Genomic DNA, 19755 nt, shown 5'->3' on the forward strand with positions numbered 1-19755 from the left:
TGTGAAAGCTATGATGATCTTAAAACATGTCACAGTTCTGCTGGCTGATGGTTTGAGCAGGGAGGGGATATGCCAGAGCATATGTCACCTCTTCAAAGATGAATGTATATAGCTTTTTGTATTAAAGCTACTCTCACTGAACTACTAAAAAAGGCCTGGTGTGACATTTTCATTTAGTAACTTTTTTGCAGCAAAACCATAGCATCTAAATCACTTTTTTGGTGGGTTTTGGGGGAAGTGGTTCATCAAGAAACAAAGCAAACAGCACCCAAGATAAATGTTGTTAAAGTTTAATTTTTTTTTTTTTCCTTACACTGTACATAACACATACAGCAATCCAAAGAAAAGTCAGTAAAGCAAATATATAGCAATTTAAATAAACTGCTGCTTTCTCTTAATTTAGCTCCTTCTGAAACAACATTCAGCATGTTTAAGGAAATCCATACTGAGATGGATTTCCCTACACATTTTCTCTTTTGAAAGAACTTTTAAATAAGCTTAAGGGTTGTTTCTGAGTCATTATAGTTCCTGTAAATGCATGCCAACAAAAAGGCCTTTAACTGACAGACTTGTACCTTATCCACTGGTTTGGGCCACGCACTTCAAAGGGTGGCTCATTGAAGTAGATGTGGTTACCTAGTTCTTCCAGTGGTGGCTCTGGGTCAGTGGTAGCAAACTGAGCAGCTTCCTCGATCTCCTTCCTTACTGCCACATCAATTTCCTAAACACAAAACAGATGCTTATTAAAAGACAGCTCAGAAAAAGCATCACAATTTTAAATTTAAACACAATGATTATTAAGCACTGGTCAGAATTAGCGTTAACACTATCTATAACATAAATTAAAAGCCTGTGAAAACTCCCTCCCTACTAAACTGCAGCATTTGTCCCTTTTGGATAGCACCAGTAACTTACTGCCAGAAGAACGTGACCCCCCTGAGCCTCTACATTTTCAAGTCTGATCCTGCAAAACACTGAAAGTGTCAGTGTCAATTTTTTTTTTTAAACAGAGTTGATGAAAGTATTTACAACATTTGCTTAGAGGGTTCCTGGCTCCTTCACTAGGATTTTTCACTATTGATAATTTCCCTTTCAGAGACTTACCCTTTCCTAGGCAGTTGAGAAAGCCTCAGTAATTTTGATTTCTACATGTTAGTAGATGACAAGAGCTGTATTTGAAACACTAACACCCATACACACAGCCTCACACCCTGACTTACACTCAGCACCCAAAAGCAAAATGCCTTTCTGGCAGAGTACAACTTCATTAGCTGGGCTGCAACAAAACTTCAACGTCACCAATAAAAGCAATGCTAAAACAAACTTTAAAGACCTTCAAAGAACAAGTGACACACGCTGCCCTATGATGTGCTGTTCAGAGATGATTAGTGTGTGAACACTCAAGAGCTTGCTTAAATAGCAACTAAAAGCCATACCTTTAATTCTTCAATGCTAGCAAGGTTATTGTTGACCATTCTGTCCTTCAGCAAAGTAATGGGATCACTTTTGCTTCTCACTTCTTGAATTTCTTCTCTAGTACGATAGCTAGGAGCAAGACAAGCAAAGATATGAACTTCTTCAGTGGTATCCCTGAACAGAGGTGAGGTTCTGGACACACCTCACTTTCAGAAAAAGGTGTGACCAAAGAATTGTCAGGAATGCAATGAAAAATGCAGCAACATTTATCACTCAAAGGGTGGCACAGCTACATCTAAAACAGCTTTTAGATCTGTAAGCAGCAACCAAGCTTAAGTAGCTCCAGACCCGAGTATAACGTAGGCAGGGAAAGGGGAGCAACCCCAGCCTGAGACAGTTACGACAAGGCGGCCACATTTCCTCCTTCCCACCTCCCCTACAGCGGGGCTAGATGACTTGCTGCATGCATCCAGTTCACTAAAAGCTTCCAGCGAAGCCCTGGGATACACCTCTAGTTCATGTAGATCAATTCAGATCTGTCAGCTGGCACAATGCCTAAGTCTTTTTGGCACCTATACATTTGTATTTTTAAGAAGTGTTCCACTTGACTGGACAGTCCAAACTGTTCCAGTAATTGTAGCTTACAGGATTTGAAATAACTCTAAAAGCCTTGGAAAAGCATGCTGCTTTGCACTCAAAGCTTAATTAGAACACACCATAAAGTCACACTGAAAGCAGAATTCATTAATAGAAAGTACAGAAGTTTAACTGACACTGTGCTTGTTCTAAAACTAGATCTCTTAATACTGCAAGTAAAACAGGTATGTTACATGGCCATGGATTATCAACTGAGCCATGAGATGAGTGATCAGACTGCTCATAGCAATTTCATCATAACCTTTATATGCACTTCACAATGGATTTAAACATTGAATCCAAGAGTTTCAGGATTTTGACCATCAATACTTACTTGTTTTCAATGAATGCCAAGAAAGAATGTCACAGTACCTTATTCCAGGGTCACTCATACTGTGGCCATGATAACGGTATGTCTGTAACTCCATCAGAATAGGACCCTTAAAAAGAAAAAACAAATGACAGAGGTTGTTACCACCTTGAGTGACCAATTTGTTGTTCTAGCAGCAAGTATTTTCCATAGGTGAATTGCACCAGTGATGAATGACTTTAATTTAATGTTTTTTCTCAATTTACATAACATTGTCACAACTAGTACAATGAACCTTGACTCTTTTCAAATGAAAGCCTGTGTTGATATTGTGAGCATTTATTCTCATGTTCTTATTGAGCAGCATTATACAATTTCTTCCCTTCCAATATCATTCCACTGTTACTCAGACTATTTCAAATTGTTGTTTCACTGTGAGATGGTAGCTCACAGAATGTTACTCTTCTGTATCAACTTTTTTCTTTTTCTGTTGTACATTCCCAGCACAAACATTATTTCACCAAATATTAAAAATCTTCAAAACCAATGTATCACACTTGGGTGACAGACACTAATGCTGACTCACAAAACTTTTTCTTCACTTTCTATTTGTTGTAAATATAGAATCATTACTACTTTCCTTGATGCTTCCCCTAATTAATCTCTTCACAAAGAACACAACTGCCTGACAGAACACCTTTCACAACAGAATTTAACAGGGATAGAAATGGGGAAAAAAAAGTGACAGAGTATCAGGAGATATATATACATATATATATGTATTTTTTAAATGCCTGGTGTCCTGGTTTCAGCTGGGATAGAGTTAATTAATTATTTTCCTTCTAGTAGCTGGTATAGTGTTATGTTTTGGATTTAGGATGAGAAGGATGTTGATAACACACTGACATTTTCAGTTCTTCCCAAGTGGCATTTAGATTAAGTAAGTCAAGGATTTTTCAGCTTCTCATGCCCAGCCAGCAAGAAGGCTGGAAGGGCACAAGAAGTTGGGAGGGGACACAGCCAGGACAGCTGACCCAAACTGGCCAAAGGGGTATTCCATACCATGTGATGTCATTGTCCAGTACATAAACTGGGGGGAGTTGGCCAGAGGTGGGGGGGATCGCTGCTCGGGAACTAACTGGGCATTGGTCAGTGAGTGGTGAGCAATTGCATTGTGCATCACTTGTACATTCCGATCCTTTTAGTATTAGTATTGTCATTTTATTAGTGTTACCATTATCGTTATTAGTTTCTTCTTTTCTGTTCTATTAAACTGTTCTTATCTCAATCCATGAGTTTTACTCCCCCCCCCCCCCCCCCCTAATTCTCTCCCCCATCCCACTGGGTGGGGGGGGAAGTGAGTGAGCTTAGTGCTTAGTTGCTGGCTGGGGTTAAACCACGACACTTGGCTAATAGCAACTACATGTTAATAAATTCTAACAAAATTAAAGAACCACTCAATTGCTTACAGGTTCAATACTGTGGAGAAAAAAGGAAATAAAGGTCAAATAAAGTTCCAGCAGGGACTGCAGAAAATGAGCTAGATTAGGAACTTTTTATGCAGCAATAATGTGGCTAAGAATTTCACCTATGGAAAGGGAATGACAATTGCAGACTTACTTTTCCAGCTCTACAGTAATCAGCTGCAAACTTCGCCGCTTCTCGAACACAGAGAACATCCATGCCATCCACCTGATAAACAGAAACTACAAGTTGAGGCAAAAAAATGCCAAACCCCAAACTTCCAATTTTAGTACTTCCACAAGTGCAACAGGAATTCAGTTTCAAATTTTTCTATATTTAAAAAAATACTTCTAAATACATTTATAAATAAAAGAAATGCATACATGTGTATGTATTGTGCAGGTCTGTGCATGCACATTGCCCCACTTCCACCCCCCTCAAAAAAAGCTGGGGTTGTGCTCACCCTGAGCCCTGGAATGAAGTCTCCTCTTTTGTAGTAATCAGTACTGGCTGCAGCTCTTTCAACTGAAGTTCCCATTCCATACCGATTGTTCTCACAGATAAAAATACAAGGCAACTTCCATAAGGCGGCCATATTGTATGTTTCAAATATCTGGCCCTGAAAGAAAAAGAGCAAGTTACATCTAGACAGGGAGCTCAGCCTTCAAGCATTAGGCTCTACTGAAAATTTTTCAGTTGCAGAGGTCTAGCTAGGAAAAATTTTAATACTAAAAGTGATCCGAAACCTGTCACTTGCTGCAGGTCAGCAGGAATAAAAGAGAAGCTACACTGTATGAGGTGACTTTCATCTCAACTAACAGTTTACAGAACTTAATTTTTAAACCTCTATCAGTATCTGTGTTAGGGTAGCACAAAACCTTCAACTTTAACTGAAGTATTTCAGCAACAGTCATAAAAAAAACTTCACAATTTTTTCATCTGGCAGGATGCTGCTACAGCAAAGTAAAAGGTTTGACCACAGTGACCGCATCAGCCTTGCTACTTTAAGTCAAAAACAGGGAAAACAAGAACTGAGATCTCCACCAGCATTTTGAAAGTGGGAAACCGTCAATTTCTTATCTGGCTTAATGTCTCTGCTGATAACATGAAGAGACTGTCCAGAATGTCAATAGTAAGTGGCTCTGCAAGATGCTCTGTCCTCTCCTCTGTCTTCAGAAATGTAAGTTACATGTTTCTCCCTATTCAGCAGCACTGTCATCTTCACTGCTGTCATTCAGAGCTCTCCTTACAGCACAGAGGCTTCAGGGTGTCACACTTAGGTGAGCCATGCACAACTGGAAAGAGGATAACAAGAGTAACTGGAAGCCCCTCCTCCAGTCACCCCCGCAGTGTGCACATAATTAACCATTAGCTCCACTCGCCCCCTGAGTATCTGGAGCGCTCCGGAAGGGAAGGAGCTGAGCAGCTATCCCTCCACTCCAGCAACAAGGGCAGAATCCAAAATGGGGGCAGGGAAGGACAGGCATTTACACAGGTCCAAAACGTGATAAAAAAAAATAAATGCAAGCACATGCTACATTCCCGATATGTAAAGAACATCTAGCAATTAAGTTCACTGTTCATCTGAATCACCCCTCTGAGGACTATACAGTTCTTGAAACACACTCCTACTCAAAAGCCTAAGACAACACAAATAGGAGGTGCTAGTGTCCCAAATTTGCAAGATGCCCAGCCACCTACATGAAGTTTGTCTCAGTGAGCAGCACTTCATGACAAAAGCCCTAAAAAAAACTGACTGTAGGACAGGTGTACATTGTCTTCTCTCTCCAGGACTGCTTTTTCAGCATCGGTGGTCTCCTTTAATAAAGCATCCTTGCAGCAGAAAGCCCAACACACAAATCTCAGCCTAAGTTCCAAGTCAGACGTTGCCTGGGTTGCAGGTAGTACACCGACAGGGTGAAAGGTGCTCTCCCACTGCTCGGTGGAAAGGCAGAGCTCACAGTTCACAGAAGGAAAATTGATTACCCACAGCCACACTAGACAAAGCTCCTTTACCTGGTTGGCTGCACCATCCCCATATAACGTCAGACAGATTTCGTTTTTACCAAAGTATTTACAGGCCAGCGCAATCCCAGCTCCAAGAGGAACCTATCACAGAGTACAGGACAAACCAAAATTTTAGAACAATGTTGAGAGGAGTTGGAGACAGGCAGCTTGTGAACCATATAGGGACATCTACATTGTTTGAGATCTGCTCAACAAACAAGTTGTTAACAACCCACTTCCGTTTATTCCAATCTGCATTACAGCCAAAATACAGACATTAACTATATTCTCAATTGGATTAATTTCTGCTACAGCTTACAAAACAGTGAGCAAACCAGAATAAAGACATAACAGACTTAATAGCCAGAGAGCAATGGTATCTGCATACAGGCTCACACCACAAAAACTGAGAGGAAACACTGGCACAGGACATGAGCCAAATTCAACTTGTGCTTTAAAGTAGAAGTCACATATATACCTGAGCACCAACAATACCATTGCCACCATAGAAATTTTTGGTATACATATGCATTGATCCTCCTTTTCCCTTCACACATCCTCCTTTTCGACCTGAAACATGAATAACAAGCAATTTATTTTTTTGGAGGAAAAATACTACGCAAATGGGAACATCTAATTCAATCCCTAAAGGTAATAACACTAAGACCATGTTGTTGCCATTAGATCTATACGGAGTTAAGACACAATGGCCTCTCCCCAAAGAGTTTACAGGTAAACATAAAACAAAACAAATAAGAGAAGGGAGAGAAAGAGAATGGTGATGAAAACATAATTCAGGAAATACAGAATGAGATTAAGAAGAAATTTTAAAACCAACCAAGAAGTTTCAGTGTCCTACTATACAAAAGCACTTTCTGATAAATATGTTTTGTTTTGGGTTTTTGGGTTTTGGTTTTTTTTTTTTTTGATAGCCAACATGGTCTGTATTTCTCATATATGTAATCTGTAAGAAGTATATACAGTCCTTATTACTTTTGGTTTCTGCAAGAAAGGTATAAACATTGTTCCAAATTGGTTGCAATAATCTACACTTGTCTTTCCTGTGACAATAACCAGAAGCAAAAGTTACAGATAGGACATTTTAAGAGAGAGAGAGGCGGCGGGGGGGGGGGGGGGGGGGGGGGGGGGGGGGGGGCGGGAGAGAGATAAAGAAAACCAACCAACAGCTCCCCGTCCCACCCCAGGATAAATATCAAAAAGTCACCTAGTGCAGCTTTACTCAAGCTATAGTTTGAAGATAACTAGTGGTCCATGAAGCATTACAACAAAAGAACACAGAATTTCTCAACAGCCTACCCCATTTCTTATTCTAATCTGTCTTGTTACTAGCTGCAGAGGCTTGTGTTTTATTTCTAATAAGCACAGCTTGTTTGATTGGTTTTTTTCGCCTTAGCCTTGGTGTTTATTTTAGAAGTTGAATGCTGGATATCCTTCTGGAATTTGTACTTCTCTTTAATAGTGGATCATTTTTATTACTGGTCTCCCTCATGCCTTTCATATGCTTACAAATTGGTTTCATGTAAGCTTTTATGGATTCTGCCAGCTAGACCCAAAGCAAAAAAAAAAAGAGAAAAAAACTGTCTAATTTTAATCAGAAAACTATTTTTTAAGTGTAATTTAACTTCAGCAATCTCCCTCCACTTTTTGTACAATCCTTTCTTGTTTTTTAGAAAGTATTTAAGAACTCCTAATTGACCGATGTCACTTTCTGCTATACTTTCTACTTTTCTTAGAACACAAAACCATTGCTCTGGGAATCGTCAATTCGGAAAAGTCCTTTTCTATAGTTTTTTTTTCCTGTAGGATCTTATCTACTAGTCTTATTTTGGGTGACTCTGCTTCCTGCTCCTTGAAAGACTTTTTAATTCTGTCATTTCCTGGTCATTGTAACTCAGGCAGTCTTTCAGTTCGGCATTTTCAGTCAAGATCTTTGTTTGCTAGAATCAGCTCTAGCAGCACTCTAGAAACTTGCCGCAAGCATCATTTCTTGGAACAGCAGTCTCTGTACTGCAGCTGCTCTTTCCCAATTAAAAGAACCCCACTAAAACCAAGCATAGTGCTACAGAAGATGATGCATGTCATGAGAAGAAATAAGGAAAAAAAAAACCCACATCATCTTTGATATTTGTAGTTTCAGGGCCAATAGTAGACTTCAGTCATGACGATCTCCTCATTTACTTTCCCTCTTATCAGTATCCAGTGACACTTGGCAAGTTGATCATCCACTAGATTCTGGGCTTTCATGCACATTATTAATATGCATTCTTAACACACAAATACATTCTTAGTATATGAAACCATACCTCTTCTCTACCTCTGAAACATGCTTTCCTGTATTAACGTTTCAAGCGTGCAAATTCTCGGATCAAGTCTTTTGTTATACCAATGATTCCTAAAGGCCTTCAAACCCCTTGTTCATTTTTCACTTCTGGCATCCATTCACAGATCTCTAAGCATTCATCAGGCTGACCCTCTCTTCTCTTCCCTGCTTCACCTACAACCCTATTGTGAATAACCATCTCTCCTTTCTGCAAGATCTTAGATCTGTCTAGGCTGCCATTTAATATTCTTGGTACAGTCAAATTTTCCCAAACCATTCAGTTTATCGTTACAGGCAGTGTTTACCAGTCTTCCTAAGACTTCAGCAGCATAATTCTGAAAATGTAAGTCTGTCTCCTAGGGAGGGTAACGCCCAGTCCTATTGACAACAGATGCCTAGCACCAGCGAGTTCTGTTTAAACAAGCAGCTGCAGCACAACAAATACAGCTTATGGTATCAGGAAAAATTTTCTGAATTTGTGCTTTATAAGTACCAGCACTTAAATGCTCCTTATGACTTACGTTTTATAGTAAAAAGTGGTTGCATCATAAAATTATAAAATTGATTTATTCTGCTATGTCACTAAACTGCTTCTGAAGCCCCAGTATACTTTGTGCATCAACATCATTTTGAATTTGAATAAAAAATTCTGACACAAGTACAGTAGCATGCAAATCCTCATTTTACTTAGCACAAACCTGTAAGTTCAGCAAGAATTTCTCGAACAGGCACTCCTCGTGCATAGGTAAAGCCATGAGCTCTGTAAGCTGTTATCACGTGGTCTGTAGGCTTTATGGCAACTTCAAGCCCTACGCAGCAAGCCTCCTGTTACAAAGGAAAAGTAAGCTCAGCAGTGAAGAAAAGCACACAACTTCCACAGTCAGCAGTGTAGCAAGGGCTACCTATGATCCCCCCTGTATATCAAATATCAGCAGAAAACAGGAAGAGCCCAGATACAGGAGAACACCTTAAAAGCCCAGATACAGGAGAACGCCTTAAATCCCAAGGGGCGGCAGGCCTGGAGCTACAACAGCCTTGGGCTCTAAATTCCAACCTGACTGTGACTAACAAAAGCAGACAGGAGGGGAACCAGAAGCTGCAAAAATCTGAGGACTACTATGCATCTAAAAAACTGCAATTGCATCTAAATGAATTGCATCTAAACAACTGCAATTCAATAATGGGGGGAGGGGGAATGGACAGACAGCAAAGTTTCACTGTTCATGATGTTCCTTCTCCTGGCTGTTGCTTTCTAGTGGGCACATGATCCAAGAGACACTGGAACAAAAGACATGAATGAAGCTTGGAGGAGGAGAACGTGGACCTCCAAATGCGTTGAATTTAATATGCTGCAGTTGCTCATTCCTCACACTCAGCTGATCTTCAGCTGCACCTTACTTCTCTCTCTTCCTATTGCTGTCCAAAGATCTCAGGGATTCCCTTGCATGCTAAGACATTTTTTTTAAAGAAATAATGAACTAAATCATGGATCCAGCTACAACTTCAGACATTGTACACAGATATTCAGTTCTAAGTTTATTCTCCACTCTATTTAAATACTTAAATTAAGTAAGGTAAGACAATATAAAACCTCTTGGCGGGGGGGGGGGGGGGGGGGGGGGGGGGGGTGTGGAATCTTACCTGACCATCATATAAGTGGCAGAAGCCACGAATAATCTTCTGCTTGTACAGCTGGTCAGACTTCAGCTCCATGCGTCGTATGGTCTGCATTGTCTTGTAGTAGTGGAGTCCCTCCTCTCGAGTCATCACTGCTGTGGTACTAGGGCCTTCTTCCAGGCGATGGAGGTCACATTTCTGCAAAGTTGACAAAGCAGTCATTTCTTGAAAGTAATCAAACCTATTTATCAATATCACTTAGGGTTTTTTTTTATGATGTGCCATTTTCAAATTCAGATTTTTAGTATCTTTTAAAAAAGAAAGCCAGCAAAACCTAAATTTGTAGGTCAAGACAACTGTAAAGTTTGCACACTATTTCCAAATTAAGGGCAATAAAAACTTTACTTTTAATGAAGGCAGATTTCCACTCATGAAATGAACTCTTTTAGTTCCTACTAGCAGTAGATGACCTAAGTCCTCACAAAATACTGGAAAAGCACATTTCCACGGTTGTTGCATGACAAATGCTTGGCAAGAGTTAGAGGCTTAGTGAAGAGATAAAAGAGAGACAGAATTTGCTTTGTGAAACAATTTGTAAGATATGGTCCCAAGACTGGCCTTCACCTCTTCTACCACCACTTCTAACAAGCAGTAATAAACCACTGCTGCACCAGCCACCCTGCCAGTCAAACCACCGTGTGTACAGCACAACTTCGTCCCCGAACCATGGACTAATAGAGTTGCACACAGGGCTGATTTTAGGTACCCCTAAAAAACAAAACAAAACAAAAAAATACTATCAGTCAAGTTCAGTGGAACAGACCAAACAAATTACTGTCAGTGCAGGTGAAATGGCCAAAATACTGCTACACAGATTAAAGACAGCCTACATTAAAGCAAAGTCTCTCCAGAGCAAATCCACTGACACCTAGATGAATTTGATATAACACATGTGCACACTACTCTTAAGACAGCTCTGCTTCAGAGTTCACATAACAATAGGAACTTTGGAGTCTTGTAATCAACACGGGACCAAATGTTAAACCTTGTATCTACTCAGAAAAGACTTTTCATATAAACATATTTTCCCTCCCTTCTGCTTGTGAAACAATTTCAGTACTTTACAGGCACAGACAAACGGGGAGCAGGTAAAAGGAAAATGAAATAATTTCTTTCAGAGTTTCTTTTATCAATTCCTGAATGAAAAGCCAGCACAAAAGCTACTGCCAATGGAAGCATCACTTCTTCGTAAGACCTAGTCACCGTGGAAAGCTGACAGAATGTAACACACATTTTTTTGAGCAGCACCAAGTCAAGTGTGAAAAAGGATGCCTTATTTTTTCCTCCAAAAGCATACACACCTCAATCAGCTGCACATCTGGGACACAGCACCCATGACTCCATAAACAAAAGGGAGATGGAAAGAAGGGTAGGCAGCAAACACCAGCTATTTGTTTTAAAAGCATTAATACTCTTGCCCTCAGAACAGAAAAGGCTCTTTAGCTCCTTTGTAACTCCGTTCCCACAGCTGTGTTGCAGTATCACAGCTGCAAAGAATCACTACTTCACATTCTTAAGAAACAATTACTACGTTCTGCCAAGCACAGTACTTCCACCTGCATTTAGAAATCAGGCCAGATAGTGAGGGGTTTGGTTCTGGAAATTCCAACAGTGTTTTGCTAATTGAAAAGATAAGGAGGCAAGTCCGTCGTGTCAGGATCTACAACAAGCGCTTACACAGAATGCCAGTGTTCAGCTGCTTTACCTTAATCTCAAACGTAGCTTCACTTGCAAAGTCTGCATAGTTACGCGATGCTACCAACACTCGAGATGCCTTTAAAAAAAAAAAAGACAAAACCAAAACATGAACAACATTTAAATATAACTATCAAGCAAAAGTAGGTGAATTCTCAAACAATTTCTAACAATACTTCCAAATGGAAATAATTTGTGAATTAAACTCTTCAGTGGCATATCCCTATAATACTAGAGAGATTTTAATTTGTATGTACATGCTAGAAGTTCTTTAAAACACAGTATTTAAAATTAAGCTTAGAAAAAGAGAATAGAATTTTACATTTGTAATACCCTTGATTATCCAAAATAAAACCAATAAGCTTCAAAAGACTGTGAAGAGCATAAAAATCACAGAAATAAGTACTTTTCCCTTCACATGCCTGATTGCCTATATGAGTAGAGACACAGCCAATGCAGATTTTGATGGCTGTCTGTGCTGACTGGAATGTCACCTTGATAGAACAAAAAATTCCTTTGAAAAAACCAACCAAACAAAAAACCCCAGCAGATTTCTGGAATATGAACTACTCTCACTCCTTCCTTTCAGTAGGAAGAGAAGCTGGAATGCAAGGCAATAACAATGAAGAAAGAGAGTACCATTTAAATGGGTAACAGCAGGGCCACTACTTAAAAATGATATGGAAACACAAAAGGTGACATACCTAAGGATACCTGAAATGCAGGGCAACAGAAAGGGTGGCACGGTAGGAGAGAGATAAGAAGTATGTTTAAAAACACACTACTATTCCGTCTTAAAGAATGTGCACAAGCTATTAACTAATCTAAAAATACGAGTTGTTCATAACTTCACTAAGTTTCACTGCAGCATCAGATACGATGCTCATCTGTCCATGCACGCATTGTGCCCACAGCATAAGGAATGCACTACATCCTTAGTGGCAAAACTGTATTGCTGATTAAGTTACACATAAACTTCAGTAGCTCATTCAACCATGGCATTTGTGTACATTTAGCTGAAGAAGGTTCATTCTTTCAAACTTTTGAGAATATCCAGGTCAATGTCTGCAAAAAAAGAAGGTCTGACTGATAGGTATAAAGCTTGGAAAAAAGCCAAGAGAAATTTCTCAATCCATCTTGGTTACCTACTCTGTTCCATATTTGATTTAGCAGTCATGATCTCCCCCTCCCCCCTTATCAGATTAAATATTTAGTTTTTAATTTAAACCAATTTTCTACACTGTTTACCACAACACATCAGTATTATCAGTGATGAAAAGCTATTTTACTTCTGGAGCTGGAAGTAAATCAAGAGTTTGGGATTCACAGAATCACAGAATGGCCAAGGTTGGAAGGGACCTCTGTAGGCCACCTGGTCGAACCCCCCTGCCCTGAATACAACGTAAAAGCAACACTGAGAGTCTGTACAAAATTCTAATACATGGCCAGTACATGTTTCAAAAACAAACCTTGACAAGACTGATTCAGGCCTTACCTCACTAACGGCTCCCTAGGTTAGCAGCATTTGGAAGGAAAAAAAGGGGGGGAAAGAAAGAAAAAAAGAGTAAGTAACCATAACAAACAAGTAGAGGAAGAGAAGTCAGCAAATTATTAGCCAACTAGAACACTGTAAGAGGTAGTCTCCTTACGGGTAAGCTCTGTGTCATGGAAATCCATCTATACACTTCGCAATATGCTCAAAGCATATATAAAGTATTGCTTTATGGATTAAGACTGCTCCTATTTCTTTGGTAATTTATACCTTCACTACAAATGCACAGGAAAAATTCAAGACAAATGTTTACGTATTTGGTAATCACTAGGATCCAAAAACCTATATTAAGACATCCAAACCAGATCTAGGTTGGAATTCCAGGAGAACGCAGCGTGTCAGGAGCGGGCCAAGTACTCGCAGTAAGGGGCTAATTTTAGACACCCGTATCTGAAAATTTTGATATAGGCATTTTACTTGTAAATTAGTAAATACTTTTAGATACATAGCCCCAAGGCACACGGGAAGTTCTTCTGGTAAAACTGCTCTCTCGTGTCATTCTCACGCATCCACCCGCCCGCCTGCTTTTTCCACAGGACACGAATGCTTAGGTAAGCCAGCTACTTCGGGGTGAAGGCGCGGTGACAGATTTGCTCTCAATGGCAAACTGGCAGCCGACTTCCAATTACCAAAAAGCAGCCTTTAACGCTAGCTTGACCTCGCCAACGACTTCCCCCCCCCCCCCCCCCCAGGTTTAATTTTTCCCGCACGACCACAGCCGTTGTCGATGGAATAAGGGCGGACGAAAAGGGAGTTTCGAAGACTTTTGGCGCAAAAGAGGCGAAACGCAACGGCGGGACGGAGGGCGGCCGTTGTCTGAGGAGAGAAAGGCGAAGCAGCTCCGACGAAGGCCGGCGGCTGACTGGGAAGAGAGCGGGAAGGGACCTGACCCCTGCCGACACCCAAAAATAAACACACATATATATATATATATATGCGCGTGTGTGACTAAAAACCGCGAATGCGGAGGACCCTACGTGTGTGTGTGTGTGTGCATGTCCGTGTCCCCCCGAGTCCTCCCCGCGGATTTCAAGGCCAAGCGGCCGGCCGTACCACCCCCCCCCGCCCGGGCCCGCCGCTCCCCCGCGTCCCGGCCGGGCAGGTCCCGGCCGCGCAGGTCCCGGCCGCACTCACCGTCCTCCCGGCGGCGGCAGCGGCAGCAGCCGGCCCCTGCAGCACCCGTGAGAGCGCGGCCAGCAGCATCCTGCGCATGGAGCGGGCCCGTCCCCGAGTCTCCTTCAGCGGCAGCAGAAACCGCCCCGGCCGCCACCGCCAACCGGGCCGACCGGTGCCTTTCCCTGCGGCCTGCCCGGGCGGCGCGCATGCGCGGCGATGGGCGGCGGCGGAGAAGCGGCGGGGCGGGGCCCTCCCGCCGCCCCGCCCTCCCGCCTCCCGCCGCCCCGCCCCCGGGGCTGACCGGCCCGTCGTGCAGCGGCAAAAAAAGGTGTAATTCGTTCAAAAAGCCGTGGAGGCTGGCAAGCGGACCCCGGCGCCGTGCTGGTCTTGTCCTGCCCGGCTGTCGTACTGGGCGCAGGCCGAGGTGTGCGAACGAAGCAATATAAAGCTACTGCTTTTCATGTCCCAGAGAGGAAAGCCTTGAAAAATCTGAAAATAATGTCACCCTTGCACTCACGAAATCCACCCGTGAGTAGGCAGGCAGTGCTGTTCTCAGTTGTCACCAGGGACAAGGCAGTGCTGGCGAACACACGGGCAAGGCAAGACTACACCAGGGCTTCTTGTGGAGTCATTTTTGGCATGCAACTTGTAGGAAATTTGAATTTTGCAAGCCAGCTCTGCACAACTAAGCAGCTGTAGACGTCATTCGTGGAGCAACAAGAGCAACAACAGCAGCTGGCCTCCAAGAGAACAAAAAGCAAGGTGAAAAGGCTGATAAGTTGCTTCAGGAGGCATTTTCCCTAGAGTATCTTTAATCTGGAGCACTTGCCCGCTCGGAAAGCAAGCACGGACTTGCTGGAGATGTTGTCCTCCAGGCAGGGAGCGTCTCTGCAGCTAGAGAAAGTGTTATCCCGAAGGTCCGTGCGGGGCTTTCCCCGGGGCTGCCAAGGTACCGCGACAGCCCGAGAGGTCCCAGGCCACTCCTGAATGGTGTAGCCACCTCTCCCTGCAAGTTGGCAACCTGCACTTTCATCAGTCAGTACCGCACACTCCTGGAGAGGTTCCTGATGGATTCATGCGCACCGACGGTGTTCGCGCGCACACCGGTTGTACTGGTGCGACTCGTGAAACACGGATACTTCCAGTCTCCTCCTGGCCCACACGGGTTTATAGCAAGGCCACATGGCACCTGGGACGGGGTGACTCCGGCTCTCTGCGGGTGGCAAGATTTCCTTAGCAGCCCGTGTCACCAACCTGGCGGGGACAGGGGCAGGAGATGGGCAGGGGGAGCCGAGGCTTTGAGGCATTCCTCACGGTGACCCTGCTCCGGCTGGCTGGTGACAACAGCTTCCTGACACCCCTGACAGGAGACGCTACGTTTTGGGAGAGGTACGCAGAAAAAAATGTCTGTGTGAAGACCGCAAAAGTGCCAAAATCCCCAGCAGCACCAGTAGTGCCTCTCTTCTTTCCCTGGTGCTTCCCTGTGGAGAGGGAACAGTGACCAAGTGGGAGAAGGACCTCTGAACGTGCTGCTTCGTGCGTATGGCTGAATCTTCCTCCTGCTCACTCCCGCTCTTGTCCCTGGGCCTTGTTCAGCTTCCTCATATATTATCTTCTCCCTGTTGAAAGCAAAACTCTCGCGGCTCCCAGTGCTGTTTCTTCCCTCTCTGTCATTTTGAACAAGCTGTTCCTTGTCCTGTCTTTTCCATTGCACTAACTCTGTGTAACATTTTCACCCCTCCTACCACGTCCTTCATACCCAGCTTTTATTCTTATTAATCCGTATTTTTTTAGCACCTCTCATTTGGAAAACAAGCGTAGGTAGCTTGCACTGGGGAGGACGGTGAGGCTGTCAGAATTTCCCACACTACATGGCAGAACAAGGATTCACTGCTTTATTCTGTAGTTTTAGCATTCTATAGATCAGGTTCATCTGCTTTAGCTCAAGAGAATGAAGCGTACTGCTATCTGTACGTGAGACAGAAAGCTTGTGGTAAACTCATGTGCCACTTCTTCACTAAGCAGCACTATGAAGTAGAGGTTTCAAGAGATCTAGGAACAATTGTGGACATGGTCCTGCTCAAAGGAAAAATTATATTATTATTATTACAAAAGAAAGCAGTCAAGCTTATCTCAAGTTCAGTGTCATCTACCCGTTCCTTCTCCACATGAAAGAAAAAAGCAGAGCAATTTTTATAATTACACATTTATAGACTGATACGTTATTAGCGCTTCTGGTAGTCATAGGAAATAGTTATTTTTTTATGGGAAAGGATCCATTTTTGTCCTCCCTGGGAATATAGTAAAGCATTGATCTACAATACCTCTGCAACTTTTTAACTTTTCATGGTATTTCATTAATATTCATATGTTTCTCCATTAAAAACTGTTAAAACATCCTGAAATGATTAAATTGTCCCACAGAAAGCTAAGGCAGGAAGCTAATTCAAGAATGAGGCAAACAATGAAAAGGAAAACATAATAAAATCATAAGCAGAGAATGACACTAGAAAATAATTTAATGAAAGGTGATTATGTAATATTTCATCATGGAGCACCTTGCCATGTGTGACTCTACTCTTACCACACCAAGGGTGTGTTGCGTGGCGGTCGGCCAAAACTCATTGTCTTCTATTGTTCTGGGTGTGATCCTGGAGTGTTAGCATTTTTCGGGTTGCAGCTGCCGTTACAAATGTCTGCCGTTGGGTTAAAGACGGAGGGGAGCATCCAGCGTTCAGGACTCACCCCAGCTCACCGTCTGTCTGCATCCAGGTGAAGGCAATCCTCGCCTCATTTCAGGAGTCAGGAGATTGCTGCCTGATTTTTCTTCTTCCCGTCCCACCGTAGACCTGACGGAAGGCAGCGGTGTGGGGGACCGACCTGCGGCTGCCAGGACGGCTCCTGCCGAACAGCTTGTGGTCACATCGCTTCAGCCTCATTGCCTCTGGGGGGGGGGGCATCCACACTTGCCCGGGTCTCCTGCGTGGCACCGTATGGTGGCCCCTTAAATTGTACTAACTATGCTTCGTGTTTATTTAGTTCAAAATGCTTGAAGTAAACCGAGGCCGTGTAGCAGCCCTTCTGAGTGGCGTCTGGATGGCACTGTGCAGTGGGGCTGTGCTGCGTGCTCGGTGGCGTGGGAACCTGCGTGGTGGGATGGTGAGCTGGCTCCGTTTCGGAGGACCGGCTGGAAAGGACGGTGGCACAGCCTCATCCACGCTGGTCACAGTCGGCAGCCTCCGGGACTCTGCCCCGGCTTCTTCCTAGGGGGAAGCGGTCAGTGAGCTCCAAAGGGGAGCACAAAAGCGGGAGAACATACTCAGATGTGAGTGACTGGGGACCAGGTCCTGGGACTGAACCAAAGAATTAAGTTATCAAACAGAACAGATGCAGCCTTGCTTCCTTTTCCATCTTTAAAACCTGAATCCCCAGCTTCACTCCAGATGCGTCCTCTGGTTCTAAATATACTACACTCTGTTTGAATCTGCTCAGCAGGAACAATCCTTTTTCTCTCATTAGTCCTTCTTTTGAATTTTTATTTCTTTTATCTCCTCCCATTTTTCTTCCTGTCCTCCCCGACCTCCTCTGATTTTCTTGCCCAAACGTTTCTTTTGTCACTATTCCTCTCTTCCTTTTCTCAGGCCCACATTGCTCCTCTACATCTGTCATAAAAAATGTCTCTATTTTGCCTTTTTGCCTCCCACCCTTCTGACTAATTCCCATTCTGTCCTACATTTTCTAGTAGTTCCTGCTTTAGACAGCAACACTGCTCCCAACACACTTTTAATACTGAGACACATGCAGTCAACATCAATGGCAGAATTAGAACAATTAATTACACTGTCAGAATCCTTCAGATGATTTGTTTCCTTTGGAGTCGTTGGAGTTTGGAAGAGAAGTAGTTTTCTAGGATCTTCCAGATGTTTTGCTTCGAGCAGTGACAGAGAAATGGATTAAGAAAGTTTCATTTCTGTTTGTCATTCGGATTGCTTTCCTGCATTGTTATTTGGAAAACACTGAAGGAGCAAGATGCCAGTGAAGTTATAATGTCATTTTTCATGCTTGAATTATTTATCCTTCTATGCCATTCCTCTCTGTGCTTCCCATTATGCTACTTTCCTTTTTTTAGTCCCAGGAGTAATTAGTATTACAACACACAGAGAAGCACTGCTGTAGGAAAGGCTGTATTCATTTACATAGTAAACTCCCAGGGGAAAAGAGATGTTATTTTACTCTCCTGGGTAAGCCCAACTACCGTAGAGTTATTTGCACCTAACATTGATCAGTTTGAAAACTGGGAAAAAAAGAAAAAAGATGTATTTCCTGTTGTTGCTGGATCTCGTTGGTATGAAACCCAAAATGTCTGGGACCCAGCTCAGTTCATCTGCATTTTGAGATCATCTATGTCTTTCAGGTATATACAAAGGTATAGTTTTATCCAAAATCAAGGTCTCGGAGTTTGCGCCTGCAAGGCTCAAGCAAATGCTCCAAACAAACATTTTGTGAAACCTCTGTGTACACAGAAAGCTTTTTAAAGAAACCAACCCTTTGTACGCTATGCTTTTTACACAGGCATCCTTATTCTGCTGTGTTCTATTTCACAGCACCTTGCAGATAACATTCCCACTGGTGTAACACTTGCCTTTTCCACAGCAGCTGCATGTTTTTGAACAACACTGACTCGTGAGCCCCCGCGATTCCAAATTCTTGTCTGCGGGATTGTTGCCAGCCCCGTTGCTCCCTGCCCGCCTTTCCTTTGCCGGGTTCTGCTCCCTGCGTCCAGGTAGAAACCACTGATTTACATCCTGTCTTTCAGACCACTCTTCCAATTTTACAAAAACCTCGGAGTTCTAATCCTCTGCCCCTCCCCGTTTTATGTCTCCCCAGAGCTAAATGGGAGATTCCTGTGTATCCCCGCTCACAGGAAAATTGAGCAGTACAGGCACAAGGAAAGACTTTGTCAGAACTACGCTACCCGCAGGATCACAGGTAACCAGTCCTCGATTACGGGTTTTCGGCGTCCGGGGGGAGGCGAGCGCCGCGGCAGCCGTGCCGTGAGGCGGCAGTGCAGCCCGGGGATGGAAGGGCTCCGGCGGCCGGCAGCGAGCCCAGCGCTGCCCAGGGTCCCAGCAGTGACTCAGGCTTTTTGCAGTAGGGCACTGGAGGTTGCTTAGTTACTTGAGAAATAACGTTGGGATGATATTAAGGGAACAGACTGAAAATAAACGGGTTACTCTAGAAAGGGTGTGACTGCTTGCTTTCGCTTCCCCAGTTGCATCTGCGGTGTTTATTTCCTTTCCCTGAGCGCAAGAAGGGGATGTTTTAGTCCCCCATCCGTTGCCATTGCCCCCAGCCCCCTGGCTCCCTCGGGGGAAGGAGTGCCTAGTTTAGATTTGTCCTTCAATGATTTTGATGTTTATCTGGTTTTAATGAAGCTCATAAATTTGAATGGAGTCAAATTTGTACAACCCTCCTCCCCACACTCCGCACACCAAAGAAACACAACTGTACTGGTTGCAAAGCTTTTTTTAACCTCTGCAA

General features: G+C 43.2%; 1 protein-coding gene across 2 annotated transcripts; it reads right to left on the bottom strand.

The window, feature by feature from the left end:
* Window positions 1-274: 274 nt before the first annotated feature.
* PDHA1 (pyruvate dehydrogenase E1 subunit alpha 1) lies at window positions 275-14423 on the bottom strand. 2 transcript variants are annotated; one of them, XM_030019873.2, is made up of 12 exons: window positions 14233-14423; window positions 13042-13056; window positions 11557-11625; window positions 9816-9989; window positions 8873-8999; window positions 6312-6403; window positions 5843-5935; window positions 4290-4445; window positions 3983-4054; window positions 2425-2492; window positions 1437-1545; window positions 275-721 (listed from the first exon to the last, which is right to left on the bottom strand). In XM_030019873.2, the coding sequence occupies exons 1-12, from the start codon at window positions 14308-14310 to the stop codon at window positions 557-559; spliced, it is 1218 nt and encodes a 405-aa protein (XP_029875733.1). In that variant the 5' UTR covers window positions 14311-14423; the 3' UTR covers window positions 275-556. The 2 variants fall into 2 exon arrangements, with proteins under 2 accessions (XP_029875733.1, XP_029875734.1); XM_030019874.2 differs by lacking the exon at window positions 13042-13056.
* Between the last annotated feature and the right edge of the window lie 5332 nt (window positions 14424-19755).

Source organism: Aquila chrysaetos, chromosome 7 (genome assembly GCF_900496995.4).
Source record: "Aquila chrysaetos chrysaetos chromosome 7, bAquChr1.4, whole genome shotgun sequence".
Classification (NCBI taxonomy): domain Eukaryota; kingdom Metazoa; phylum Chordata; class Aves; order Accipitriformes; family Accipitridae; genus Aquila; species Aquila chrysaetos.